This window comes from Lipophrys pholis (genome assembly GCF_963383615.2).
Source record: "Lipophrys pholis genome assembly, chromosome: 9".
NCBI classification, from domain to species: domain Eukaryota; kingdom Metazoa; phylum Chordata; class Actinopteri; order Blenniiformes; family Blenniidae; genus Lipophrys; species Lipophrys pholis.
In genome coordinates, this window is record NC_137639.1 from 31,910,630 (window position 1) to 31,924,660 (window position 14,031).

Sequence of the window (14,031 nt, forward strand, 5' to 3'; positions counted from 1 at the left end):
TTAAGATGGAAAAAGCTTTGACACATCCACAAAAGAATTTCATTGATGCACCTACTCAGTAGGTATAGTAGGTTGTAGTGATTCACTGACTGCTAAATAGAGCAACGTGTCATCTGTTGATGTTGAACAAAGGAGGCCCGAGGATGGAGCCCTGAGGAACCCCAGCTCAAAAGCGTTCTGAGGCTTCTTCTATCAGGTGGGCTGGTCCTTCTATATCGGCCTGTAACTCTAATATCTACCAAACTTAAGGTGTGTATTTGAAAGGAGCAAAATGTAATGGTGCCAGAGGTGTGACGATACTGAGTACAAACATTTGATCGTATAAACAAAAAATAATAAAACCACCATTAAGATTTTGCATCAACTCCTATTTCATCATGTTACTATGTCATCCTATAATTCAATGCAATTCAGTTTTAAAAAGTAAGAGTAGTGGTTAGCTCTCTTGTAACGCAGTAGAAAAGTACTGGTTTGAGTCCAGGAGGGGAGGAGTGTCTGTGTGAGCGCCCCCCCCAGGTCTTCTCCCACAGCACAAACAAGTCCATACATTATGAATGGAAGGACATAATTAATATTAGTTTTAAGCTTCAGTCATTCATTTTTTTATTATCATGATTTGTTTTTAAAACATGGAGGTATGATGGGAATAGAAACCCTCCTCACTCCTGGTCATCGGTCCTTGTTAGGAATATTTCTCAGCTTTGTTTCTTCCCAACATTGCACCCTGAATATGAGATGTTCTAATTCAGACTTCCCCTTTGAATGTATATTATAACCAGCTTATGAAGTAAATGTGTTGCAACACAGCGAGATGGCTGAGCCACCTTAAACACACGATCAACAACAAGCCAACTTCTCCCTGTTAAATCTTCACAGTGAGCAGAAGTTATCTGATGTTGGAACGTTAACTCCTGTCATTACCTTGTCTGAGGCTCAGATTACTGCAACGCACTGCCAAATAAAAGACAGAAAGAGCTGAACTGGAGGGAGGGGGGGAATGAAAAGACTAAAACAACACAAAGAGGAAGAGACATGAAGAAAAAAGAAAAGTGAGACTGAACTAAGAGTGTCAATGTTGAGTGAAAGCTTCAGTTAAATGTAAAGGACGCCTCAAACACACACACACACACACACACACACACACACACACACACACACACACACACACACACACACACACACACACACACACACACACACACACACACACACACACACACACACACACACACACACACACACACACACACACACACACACACACACACACACACACACACACACACACACACACACACACACACAGTAGCCATGTCTGGCTGGCTGCCAGCACATGTTCAATTAGTCTTTTCCTGTTCTGAAATCTCCTTTAGCAGCTGAGAAATAAAGCTGGATGAAACCAGTGATTCAGGATCCATTACCTGGTGCGGCAGAAAGAAAAACCTCAGTTGAGTGTTTCATGACTGTGAGCTTTTATTATATCAATAATAGCTGAGAGGGTTGAAAAAGGAGCTTTTCTATGACTGAGTACAGATCTGCTGAACTTCCCTTCACCTTTTTAACCTTTATCAGCCGAGCGTTCATCACTTACACCTTTCTGAACTGGTGTAAGTGACTGTAAGTGTAAGAACTGCTGAAGATTCTGTGTGACACTTTTCTAAAAGCACATTTCTTACTTCATGTGAACACTACCAACCTCATACATTGTGCACAAGACAAGCGACAGTGACGGCAGGTCCAAACTGAATCAGAACACAGAACTTTTGTGTTGTTTAGGAGTCCGTTTACACGACATCGGTGCTCTGAGCCTCTGAAGAGGCAACTTTCTGAAAACGACTCCCATGGTAAAGGAAAACTACCACTAGCGCACCACGTTCTCAGTAAATGGTATGGATGGGCAATAAGAACAATGTTTCCTCCAGAGTGCCAGGACTTCCAGTCTATATTCTCCTGGGACTTGGTCGTTTTATTTTGACAGTCACCCTAATAACAATCCAACTTGGTGGCCTGTCCATATGAATGTAGCTCCTATTGTTAATGTGTCTAGCTCATTGTTCTCTACTTTCATTACAAAAATCCTTTTCAAAACGTCCACAAAGACGAGGTGTTTTCTCTTGAAAGGTTGTGGTGAAAGCCTTAAACACAGTCTTCAATATCCTTTCACACGTCAGTGACGACGTTTTTCATCCCCAAGAGTTTCAAAGTGTCTCATAAAGGGTTAAAGATTCTTGGCAATGAAATACCTCAGCTTTCCAAACATTCACTCTTGACATTTTCGGCACCTTTTCTCTGAATGAATCAACGTTCTTGCATTGTCTAAATGAAGGAGGAAGTGAAAAATGTATTTTCTTCCCTGAGTTGACACCTCACTGGCGTGTTCTGGGAAACGGCGGCCTGCTGGCGCTCACACTGGGGGTGTTGTACCTGTGAGGCACTGTCTTTCAAACATGCTTTGATTCCATGTGACACTGCTGAAGTGAAACACTAGAAATATTTCTGTTCCGCTTGTATCTGTGTTTATATGCCAGGATTCTTGCCGAGCTGACCTTTGACCTCCCTCTGGTCGACTCCATCACGCTCCATTCAGTGGTGGGAATTGATATGACTTTTGAAAGTGTCGTGACTGTCAGCAGCCAGCAGATATTTTATTAAAACCTCTGGGTCAAAACAAAACCTTGGACCCTCTGGAAGATGTGCGGTTACAACAGATGAACATCAAACCAAAAATAAGATATTTCAGTGTGGGATGTTGCTCAACTGTTTACATCAATAGTTCAGTTCCAGTCTGACAGTCCTCCTCTCCAAAAGCTTTCACACTTTGGCAAGTACACATTCCCAAAAGTCCTTTAAAAGGACATATTTTTAGCTGAACTGGAAGCTAAATTAAACTTGAAACTGAAATGAACGAAGTGTAAATGTCAGAATCAGACCACGGCGGTGTCCTACCTGACTGAGTTACCTGGTGTGATGAAATATTTCTTAGAATATTTTGAAAGTAAAGAAGCTTGATACAAATTTCCCCAAAAAAAACAAAACTGCAGAAAAGCTAAAGCTGGATCTTTTCATGGAGAACATGCTGAGATTGTTGACACACTCAGATCTATGGAAACTTCAAACTTGATGTGTTGTGAAGCAGGGATGAGGGCTGAGGAACTCACTCAGTCAGTCATGACATTCTGTGCATCTTCTTTTTTAGCATTTTAACATTTTGTTGTTCCTTCATTTAATAACCAGAAGTGCCTCAACATTGTTGTGAAGTTCTGCGCCAAGATAAATGACGTCCAGAAAGGAGACTTGAGCCCACTGTGGGGGAGGAAGGTGGTTTAAAAAGCTCCCAACAGGAACACATCCCTCCTTCTGAATTTATTTAAATTCCTTCAGCCCTGAAGCCAATAGTCTGCTGAATCGTGGGAGACGCTTTTGTTTGTTTTACTATTTATTCTTTTATTTTTTTCTTGGCTAAGCTGCATTGACTTCTGAAATTACTTGAACTGATTGGCATTTTAAGAAATGGCCAAGTCTGAGGAAATGAATGTAAGATGAACAAAAGCTTCGGGTATCAAAACATAATCAAATCAATGAAAATACTGATCACGGTGATAATGTCTGTATATGAGCACAAAAGGTGCAACGTATGATGAAAGAATAGGGCAGGAATGTTTTTGACAATCAGGAGGGAGCTAAGAACTGTTAATAGCTGAATAGAAGGCATAGGTAAGAACATGGGGACCAAAACTAAATGTTTTACAACTTTAAAGCAGAAACAGTGTTAGTTCACTGGTTGTTGCACGACTTTCACATTCAATGCATGAGAGGTAACAGCTTTGCTTCATTCACAGAACCTCATACGTCTAGTTGAAGAGCCCTGCGTCGTCACTACGAGGAGAAAAATAATGTTATTGCCCTCAACTAGAAAATACACTGAGTAGAAGCAGTGTGTTCTTAGTTCAGTTCAGTTTAGTTTATTAGGATCCCCATCAGCTGCAGTAGATGCAGATATTGAAGATAAACCTTCATCATCCACTGACTCCAGGTACATTTCTCTATGTGTACACAAGTAAGAAACATAACGCCACAGTACACTGGATCCAGCAGGTTTTTTTTAAAGCAGCTGATGAGAATTGATTGTGTTGAATTAAATAAAAGTGCCCTACATTGTAGAGAAAAGCAACAACTGGAGAAAAACGGAGTCCCTTATTCCCTGGCTCGCTGCTTTACATTCCTCCAAATGTGTTTCTCAGCTGCTGTTATACAGTGAACACTAACAAAGAAAGAGAACAACACGATCTGCTTGGCAGAGGCAGTGAGCAGCACCAGCATCAGCCGGCCGACAAAAGGTCCTCCCACAAGGGTTCCAGAGCTGGTCATCAAAAGAGGACGGACCCAAGAAAAATACTGCAGCGTCCTGGAGACATCAACATGTGGAGACGCTGGTCACTCTGGCAAGCTCAATAAAACAGGAGAAAAACAATCAGGCCTGCCAGCGAGCTTCCTAGGTTTCCACACGAATTGGCCTAGTAACCAGTGAATCATGGCTGGCTGTGTTTAATGGAAAGTATCCGCACAGTCACAACTTATCTTTGACTGCTCAGATGAAGATACCCATTGTGTACTAGCCAACAATGTACTGTAAATGCCAACTTTACCGCTTGATCCTTCCTCTAGCATGTTTGTGTAAAGCCCACCCTAAAGGTATTAGGAAAATCACAGAGGGGCACTAATGAAATTCTTTCTGGATTGTAACGTCTCCTGCAACCATCGATCCTCCTTTGAAGGGCTTAAGAAGTCAACAGTCGTCTTAAATGTCAAAGCCTTTGTAGGGCTTAAAGAGGCCGGAGGAGCCTGGAGGTGGGACGGTGTTATGTGGTGTGAGGGCATAATCATCACCTTTGGCTGAGAGTAGAGAGAGAAAGAAAGTAATAGTGAAAGTGATAAATTCCTCTCAAGCCGGGGAAGCATTTAGATGATGAGACGTCACGGGGAGATTAGCACTGGAGGAACACAAAACCGCGGAGCTCCAACCACAAAGCTTTACATTCACTTTTAAAGGTGACTGCGTGCAGAGCTTAGAGGAGAGAGGACTCTACATGCTGGCTGGGCCACTGCAGTGTATTAGCAGGGATTCACACCCCCACCCCCCAAAGAAATACCCCGTGTTACATGGTTTCAGGCAGAAATTGGTGTTTTGGGTGTCCATCCAAAAATGATGGGTGTCCAAAATGTATTTGGTTCTTAAGAGTAATATATTTCCTTTTCACATTTCATTTTGGATCATAGGTCTGTATAATTATTACCACCCATGTGGATTCTGCAGATAGAATTCCTCAGCATCTTGGAAAGGAAATTCCTCCTCTCTGCTTCAGCATTTGAACGCATCAGGACGATTTAGAGAATTACGAACCAATCAGAAACCGTCTTTCGAAAAGTATATACCACATGGTGTCAATTGACCAATCACGTTGCTCGTTACTGGGCGTAATACAAAACCAGAAGTCAGTAGTGGTTGTGTGCAGGAGCCGACACTGGCTGACCGGGCTGTGACCTCTCCACAAACTCACTAACGCAATTATTTCTATCAAACCTGAGATATTTCTCAGCAGAAGCGACACAGAAACCCACATTCAGCCACACTATTCTTACACACAGTAAAAAGTGTGCTAAACATTTTGAGTCATTTTTCTCCCTCTTCCAGCTGCTCCCTCCGGGGCCACAGAGGATCATCTGCCACTGCCTCTAATCTTTCTGTTTGGTCCTTTGGTTGGTGACTGAATTGACCTGTGCAGTGAGTGATTAACTGTGTTAGCCATACGAAGGGGTCATGACCTCTGAGTGGACCCTGCCCTCTGATAGGCCGCAGCTGGGATCGACTCCATGACCGACGGAAATATTTCTGTTTAGAGAACCCGCCATCCAAAATGCTCCATTTGGTAGCTCTTGGCTTGTCAAACCAAGAAAAATAAACTAATAATAATATAATACATGATTCATTATTTCATTAAAGAAACACTAAGATGTGTTTTCATGTTGGTATTTTCCTCCTCATTCTAGCAGAAGTTGTTTTCCTTCCTGTCAGTTTATCTGACTGATGAATTCAACCTGAAAATATGATAAACTAATTTAAAAATGTGCCTTCGGGTTCTTGTTCTTCTTCTTGCAAACGATGCATCATATAGTAGGACAATTAAACAGCATATACAAAATAACGTGGGTTTTTCCTAACATCAGTGTTTGATTCTGACTTTAAAGTATTAATGTATCCTTAAATAAAACTCCAAGTGTGATATTTCAGTAAATGCCTGATAAACGGTCAACAAGAGCTGAGTTCTTACAGAACAAGTCCACAGCCCAGCAAAACAAATCCATTCAACTCAAGCTGAAATGTTGAACTGTGCGTTTCTCTGTCCTCTATCAGTTTATCTTCAGCTGCTTCTTCTGCTTGTCCTCGTCTTCTTTCTCTCGGTCCCAGTTCTTTTCTTCTTTTCACCCAAATGTATGTATACCATCTCCCTTTCTCCGCCCCACCTCTTTCCCCTAATTTTAACTTTGTCCGTCACCTCTCCTCTTTTTTTCCAGCATGTAATGTATGTTCTTCCTCCAACCTGCAATAAACCTCCTTTAAATCTACCAGCAGTCCAGCAGCTCCCATCCAAGGTGACAGTGCTCACTCTCTGCACACTTTGCCCCTGCTGCTTGGCTCATAAGGCCCATTGCAATACTCATCAGCTATTTTTAGCTTCACAATAAAGTTGAACAAAAAACAAGCACTTGCAGTATTTCCAGACATTTCACATTAAATGTGCTTCTAGGGAGGGAAACTGTTCCACCAAAGCCAGCCTGCCAAAGCAAATGTAACCCAAAGGAAACAATAGCATGAAAACATTAGATTTCTATTTCATGACCTGAATTCTGAACAAATGCTGAAATAAATCTTTTTTTTTTTCTGTGACATTTGAAATAAAGAGTGGTTTTGTTGGTTTTCAATGGAAAGTAATATCTTCCAGAAACATTGGCGGGCCTGGAAACAGATGCCTGCAGGCAGCAGAGGGATGAACCTGGAAGCAGCCCGGCTGCCTTTACGTCAAGTCAGCAGTCAGTTCCCAGCTGGAGTTCAGCTCTGCCACACAACACCGATGGAAGGTGAATTCTTAAAGCTGGTGGGGAAGTCATATTTACTCAGGTAGCTAACTTCACATGCGATCGGACCAAATTCAATCATCTCCATGTCTGTCCATGACTTTGCATATTGCTGTCGAACAAAGTGATGTGAAACCAGATGTGCATGATGTGAAGGCTGGATTTGACTGAAGCTGTGCTGGAGAGTAAAGTGAATACTCCATTAGAGATAATTGCACACATGTTATGCTCTGTCAAGACACACAGACGCATCGTTGCATCATTTGCCACAAGAATTTGTGTAACCAATAAGAAAGGAGGCTTAAAGAGACAAAGTACTGAAGTGGGAGGACATTCTGACCAACTGCGTAATGAGACCATTTCTTCATTGTAGTACTGTCAGCGGCTTGGCGTATGTGAGTGTAGCCTGAGTACATAATGGAATATAAGGATGACATAAGATAAAATAAATAACCAAGAGTACAAAAGTGGCTGGAAACTTTAAAGGTGACGGCTCATGACATGAAGAGTCAAGTCAGCCAGTGTTGCCAAAGTACTTAACATTGGAAATTGATCTTATTACCTGTGAATAGGGGAGGTACTGAACATCATTAGGAAGTTTTCATGTAAATAGCTTAATCATTGTGGTGCTGCACATTAACATCCTGTGGATCAGGTCAAAGACTGATTCACTATGTTATGGATGCCCATCATGTATCTTCAACAGTAAGTCATCTACTCACTCCCCCACTTCCTGGCAGCCATGCAGAACTTCCCATAACACCTGTTTGCTAAGGTAACAGGTGCAGAAAGAAATCAATATCCTATTGGTATGCAGGCAGCGCTCATAAATCAAAGCTATTGTTTATGTACTACACAAATACTTTTGAGAAAATAAAGTGCGTCCTGCAGCAGTTGTAGTTCCCACAATATAACTTTCCATTAAACTTCTTGGAATGGTCTTGATAGAATGAAATGCAATTCTGACAATAGTCCTTTTTTCTCAGCACATTATTCACTGTGCAAATTGAAAAGTTTAGTAAAAAGTAAGGCGGCATATGGTGCTTTTTTCCTTTTTCATAGGAAATACTCAACACTTATTATTAAATATTATTAAAAGCTAAACACTGCTTTATGATGTGACCGAAACATACTTTTGACACAACATTGTTTTTCATGAATTAGAGGTAATATGACACGACGACACACAGAAATGAGTGACAGGGAGCGTCTTTGTACCTGTTGGCGAGCTGTAGGACACAGTGATGTCTCCGCTCAGATCAGCTGGAGGGTAGTCACCATTGAGGAAAGCTGAAAACTCCACGACTGTGTGTGAGCCAACACCTGAAACAAGAAGACAATTCAATGTCAACAACAAGATCGAAGGGAGGATTGTGCTTTATGAGTGGTCAGTGCAGCTCTGCATTGAGACATTGATATAAAAGTGAATCCATTAGCAGTAAAAACTGTCATAACGTTCTTCCCAACTGGCAGACAGGGTGTCACACATTAATATCACAACTACACTCCTAAGATATGTTCTGCTTGATATGTGTTTCACCTTTAGGCCTTCAGGACAGACAATGAACTGTGTGCAGCTTCGGTAAACCGTCAACCATGAGTAGCTGCGTTACGTTCGCCTAACGGGGTGAGAACCTTTTATTTCTTGCACTTTGAAAGTCTTCCAAGCCAAGTGCACTTGAATTTAATAAATGGGTCATCACAAATCTCATTACAATCAGGGTGAAATGTTAAAACTATACGAACCCCTCCAGGACCAGCAGAGCCCACCTCGGGTTGATTAGTGACAGGCCGCTGTGTAGAGGCCTGGAGGTTTACTACCGGCTCTGCTGAGCAGTGAGGAGGACAGTAGGTCTGACCTGGAGTTCCCTTGTTCACTACTATTTCAGTAGTGAAGCATCAGATTGCATAACAGGAGTTTCCCTTTTAATAAATCTGTGTAATTGCAGGCGTTGATGTAATTTTGAGTTTTTCATTACAGCTCTCTTTAACGAGAAACACTGAATGATGAAGAAGGAAGGAAACACGTGCTAACTGCAAGAGTCAGCATTTTCTTGAGGCGTGGACAGAACAGGATACGGTACGGCCGAGGCTAACCAGACTCCTCAACCTAAACACGCAAACGCTCACACTCAGCTCATGTGGAGAGAGGAAACAGGATTAACAACCCGAGGCACAACTGTAACGTGTGTGTGTGCGCAGACACTCGCGTGTGAGGGGCGATGACTTGTAGCTTCCCTTCAAATTCCCAGAGAGAGAGAGAGAGAGAGAGAGAGAGAGAGAGAGAGAGAAAACAAGCTGGGGAGAAAAAGCAGGGATCAAATACAGACAGAGAGGAAAGGATATATTACAGCTAATGGCCACACACACACACACACACACACACACACACACACACACACACACACACACACACACACACACACACACACACACACACACACACACACACACACACACACACACACACACACACACACACACACACACACACACACACACACACACACACACACGGCGGTGTAATGGGGCATGATGTTCCTGAGCTCGCTCTGTTACAGGTGACTGAATCCCAAGTATGTGTGTATGTGCACTAATGGACGCATCATAAGAGGAGACAGACAGTATTAGAGAAGTTTCTCTGTAAATGAATATTGTGCATTTCTATATTTGAGCAAGAGATGTAGAAAAATACACAACTTTTTTTTTTGTTTTTTTAACACAGTCACTTGAGTTGAAGACGGACAAATCAGGAGGAGACAAGATAGATGAGAGGAGATGAAAGAGGAGACAATGATGGATAGAAGAGAAGATAAACAAGAAAAACCAGACACTTTCTGTTGCTCTATCCTCTCACTTACAATCTCCTCCACTATATTTCTCTTTCTTCCGCAGGTTATCCCTCCTCTTCTTCTCAGCCTTTCCTCAGACCCTATTTTATCATTTCTCAATAGTAAGATTGATTTATCATTGCTGGCAGCCCATCTTTAAATCCATTATCGGGTGGAAATTAAGATGATTTCTCTGACAAACTGTGGAGAAATTGTAGGAACTGTGGGGGGAACATGTACACTAATGTTCTCTAATAATGAGCCATAAAATGACTTGATTAGCTAAAAACTACAATTCCTGTGACAAAGACGGCAAACTAAATACTATTCTCAATTGCCCAATTTAGTTGTATTTGATTAGCTTTACATTAACATGCATTAATAATGAGTGCTTATTGTAGTACTGAACCAGACAACATGAAAAAAAGATGTAAGGGATATGATCTCTGTCAGATGTCTAAAGATATCAGATAGTGGAAACAGCAGAATGTGAAATACTTATTTAGTTAAATACAGGCAGGAGAAGTTAGAAGGACATGATTAGAGTTCTCCACAAACACTCTGGTGTCATTGTGCATGTATACATGTCAACAACAGCAACAAGTCAACATAGAACCCCTTCAGGAGTGACTTTGTGACACTATAGTGATCGGTAAGCTCAGACATTAAGCATAATCCGCAAGACGAGACCAAATAGGTGCATCCTAGTAAAGAAACCCAACAGTGGATTGACACATATAAACCATGTCTTCAGTTTTTGCATTTAAACATATTAGATGTGATCATGATGATTATCTGATTGATCCCAGGCATCACATTTTTAATGTAAACGATCGAGCGTCTGACGGTTCTTAAAGCTTTAAACCATCAAAGTTAGAGGTAGATTCTGACTCACTGTCCAGGAGCCCAAAGGACCAACAACATGAAGCCACAACCACATTTTATTTTGTATAAACATTTCTGCTAAGCAGTCAGATGGTGGTAGTTTTGACATGAATGTAATAAACTACCTTTCGACACCATAGAGCTCAGAGAATGTAATGAAATTACCATAGGCTGATAAAAAATGTGCATTCAATCATCATTTGAATAGTAGAAATACAAGGTCCCATGTAGTGTCGACAACGAAGGAATTTACATTCAAGAAAAAACTAATGAAATCTCATAATTCTTTATGGCCATTCAGATCATCATTTGGACGAATCAGGAAAGTATAAAATAAATTATCAAATAAAAAATACATCACAGACTAATAAAGTCCTCCAATCAGGATCTCTATACCATTACAACTCATCCCAAAGGTTCTTTTTTCTGCTCCTCTTTCTCTACTTCCTCTGCATCCTTACTGCTTCTCTATCTATTCTCCACCTATATTCTCAATAGTTCTCTCTTTCTTGCTTTCTTTCCACTTTCCTCCCTCTCTTTCATTCCGTCTGTCATCAGAAGGCTTTTAACCCGTGAGCCCTGAAGGTCACACTGGTCAGACTGGTTTAAGTGCCTTAAGTGTTCCCAGGCCCATTAAGACCAACAAACAAGACCAAAGAGGACACAAAGTAATCCCTCTTCTTCTCCCTCCGTCTCCTTTCTTCTCCTTGGCTTGTCATCATATATTCAGGCACATCTGGACAGGTCAGGGCGGTGCCGTGGGCGTCGGACCTGCGAGCACCAGGTAGCTTGTCAGCCAGCGTGACCTCCAGGTCCGACCCGGCGAGGCGGTTCAGACTGGTCCCAGTGTTCTCAGGCACATTTAACCATTAGCACCACTGCCAACAAAAACACATTTCACAAAGGGGGCTGGAATCCCCCACTCCGCCGCCTCTCCTCCTCCACCTTTATTTCCCCCGGTCTCTCCAGACTCTCCCTTTTCACCCTAAATGACTGCTTTCATTTGCAACTTTTTCATTGCTTCTGCACATTTCCTACTGGCAGGTTCCTCCCGTCCTTTTACCTTTTACCTGCTTCTACCTTCATCTACCACTTCTCCATCTTCTCATCCAATATAGTAGTTTGGTTGACATGCTGCTCGTTTGCTTTGTGCTCATCTGGAAATTGAGAAGTGTCCGACAGGATATAAAAGGGACGATTGCATCTGATAAATGGGCAAAAAGAATAACATGTGGATATGATCTACATTTTTCATTTTCCACAAGTTTGACCTCAGATGCTTTTCCTGAGCAGTTTCAGGTCGAGGTCCTTGTTTAGAGACGCCACAGTTGTGACCAGATTTGAAATAACATGTAAATACAACATGGCACTTCTACCCAAATGTGCAAAATACTAGAAGGAGGTAATGCTGAAAGATCGATTAATTACACAAACGTAACATGTACAGCTAAAAGCAAATGTAATGTTTATCATAGCATTTATATGAACGCAGATTTATGCAGAGAATTTACTTTAAGATATTTTTTGTGTTTTTAGTGATACAATGGCATTATGTACAATTGTATGTACTTTTGCATATTTGTGATATCCAAAATACAATAAATCTCTGTTTAAAAACAATAAAAGGTGTTTGTTGAGGTGTTTATGTTTTTCTCTGTAGAGTGTGTTTACTGTCTCCAATCTTTTACAGCACTTCATTTCACAAAGTTTTGCGGGGGACTCGACGCTATCCCGGCTGACTGAGAAGCAGGGCGGTAACTGGAGAACACGCACACACTAACTCCAAATGGAAAGACGTCAAAGCCAAGACTGGAACTGGGGATCATTTTGTTGTGATTCGAGAGTGCTCGCCACACTTTTATCAGCCAAATTCAAGCTCATTTCCTGTAACGCTCTAACATGTTTGTTCACTTCCTCCACCAGCACGTCCAAGTTCATGTCATGAAATGTCATTTTCCCAGTGTTTCTATAGTGGACACAAGCAGTGAAACACTCCGGCTGTCCATCAAAGCATTATTGTGCTCGAGGTTAAATGAACACCTGCAAAACGCATGCAAACTCAAACAGCAATGATTGCGTGAGAACATTATTTTCACTCTTTATGTCGGATCTGAGTCAGACTGCAGTGAAAACAATGGAGTCACATCAAAACAACAAACGACCTTTAAATCTCATCTTCCTTTTGTCTCAAATTCTCATGTGGACAAAGTCTGCAGCGTTTGACCCTCATCACAACGTACAGCTGAAGGTTTCACGTGAAGAGATGTAGGATTTTTTTACACCAAGAGTTCAAAGTATTATGGGTAAGGAAAAGTCTTGGAGGCCACACGCTATCAACAATCAGGGCTCAGGTTACAGTACTTGACAGGTCAGGTTAAAGGGACTACAGACTTTTAGAAAGAAAAGTCAGAGGTCAAGAGGGGTGGAGATTGGGATTGCTACCACACAAGGAGAAGGACGGGAGGCATGTGTGCATGTCCATCCTTCCCTGCCATGTGCAAATAATATATAGAAAAGGAAAAACCATTGGGAGCAAGACAACTATGGAAGATAAATCTGCTCTGGTATATTCCCATTCTGCCACTGGTTTAGCCGAGTGCTGTGTGCAAACGCTGGTGTGGAGTCTCAAACGTGGAAACGTCCAGTGGCAGACACCATGAGTGTGTTGCTGAGCGTTGACCTTTAACCTGTGCAGGGTACGGCTGGGTCAGATCACTGCGTAGGGTCTGTACTTTCTCTTATCATTCATCTTAATGACAAAATGTCAAAGTTAGAAACAAGATTGGGAGCAGAATTAAATATTGAACTTGTATGAAATACAGGAGACACTGGCAAAATAGCAGAACAACAAACAGACTACTTTAGGATATGCATTTTCAAATATCTTATCTGTAATGTATGTTGGAAAAATTAAGCACAAAGACGGACAATCTTAGTTTGGCTTGAAATAAATCATGTGATGGGCGTATTGTGTAAGGTTAAACAATGGTGTATTTGATAAAAAGTGGATGACATGGAAGGATTACATGGAGGACTGAGTAATGTCTTGGATACATACTGGAACTGTTTATGTGGAGATGAAGTACGGAAGGAAGGAAGGAAGGAAGGAAGGAAGGAAGGAAGGAAGGAAGGAAGGAAGGAAGGAAGAAAGGAAGGAAGGAAGGAAGGAATTACACCCTTT

General features: G+C 41.6%; 1 protein-coding gene across 2 annotated transcripts in view; it reads right to left on the reverse strand.

Annotated features, from left to right (window-relative positions):
• bbs9 (Bardet-Biedl syndrome 9) overlaps positions 1–14,031 on the reverse strand; it is a 165,174-nt gene that overhangs the window by 111,513 nt on the left and 39,630 nt on the right. For both annotated transcript variants that reach the window (XM_080471039.1, XM_080471038.1), the window contains exon 14: positions 8,353–8,457. In XM_080471039.1, the coding sequence (XP_080327165.1) occupies positions 8,353–8,457 (105 nt within the window). The remainder of the gene's footprint in view (positions 1–8,352; positions 8,458–14,031) is intronic.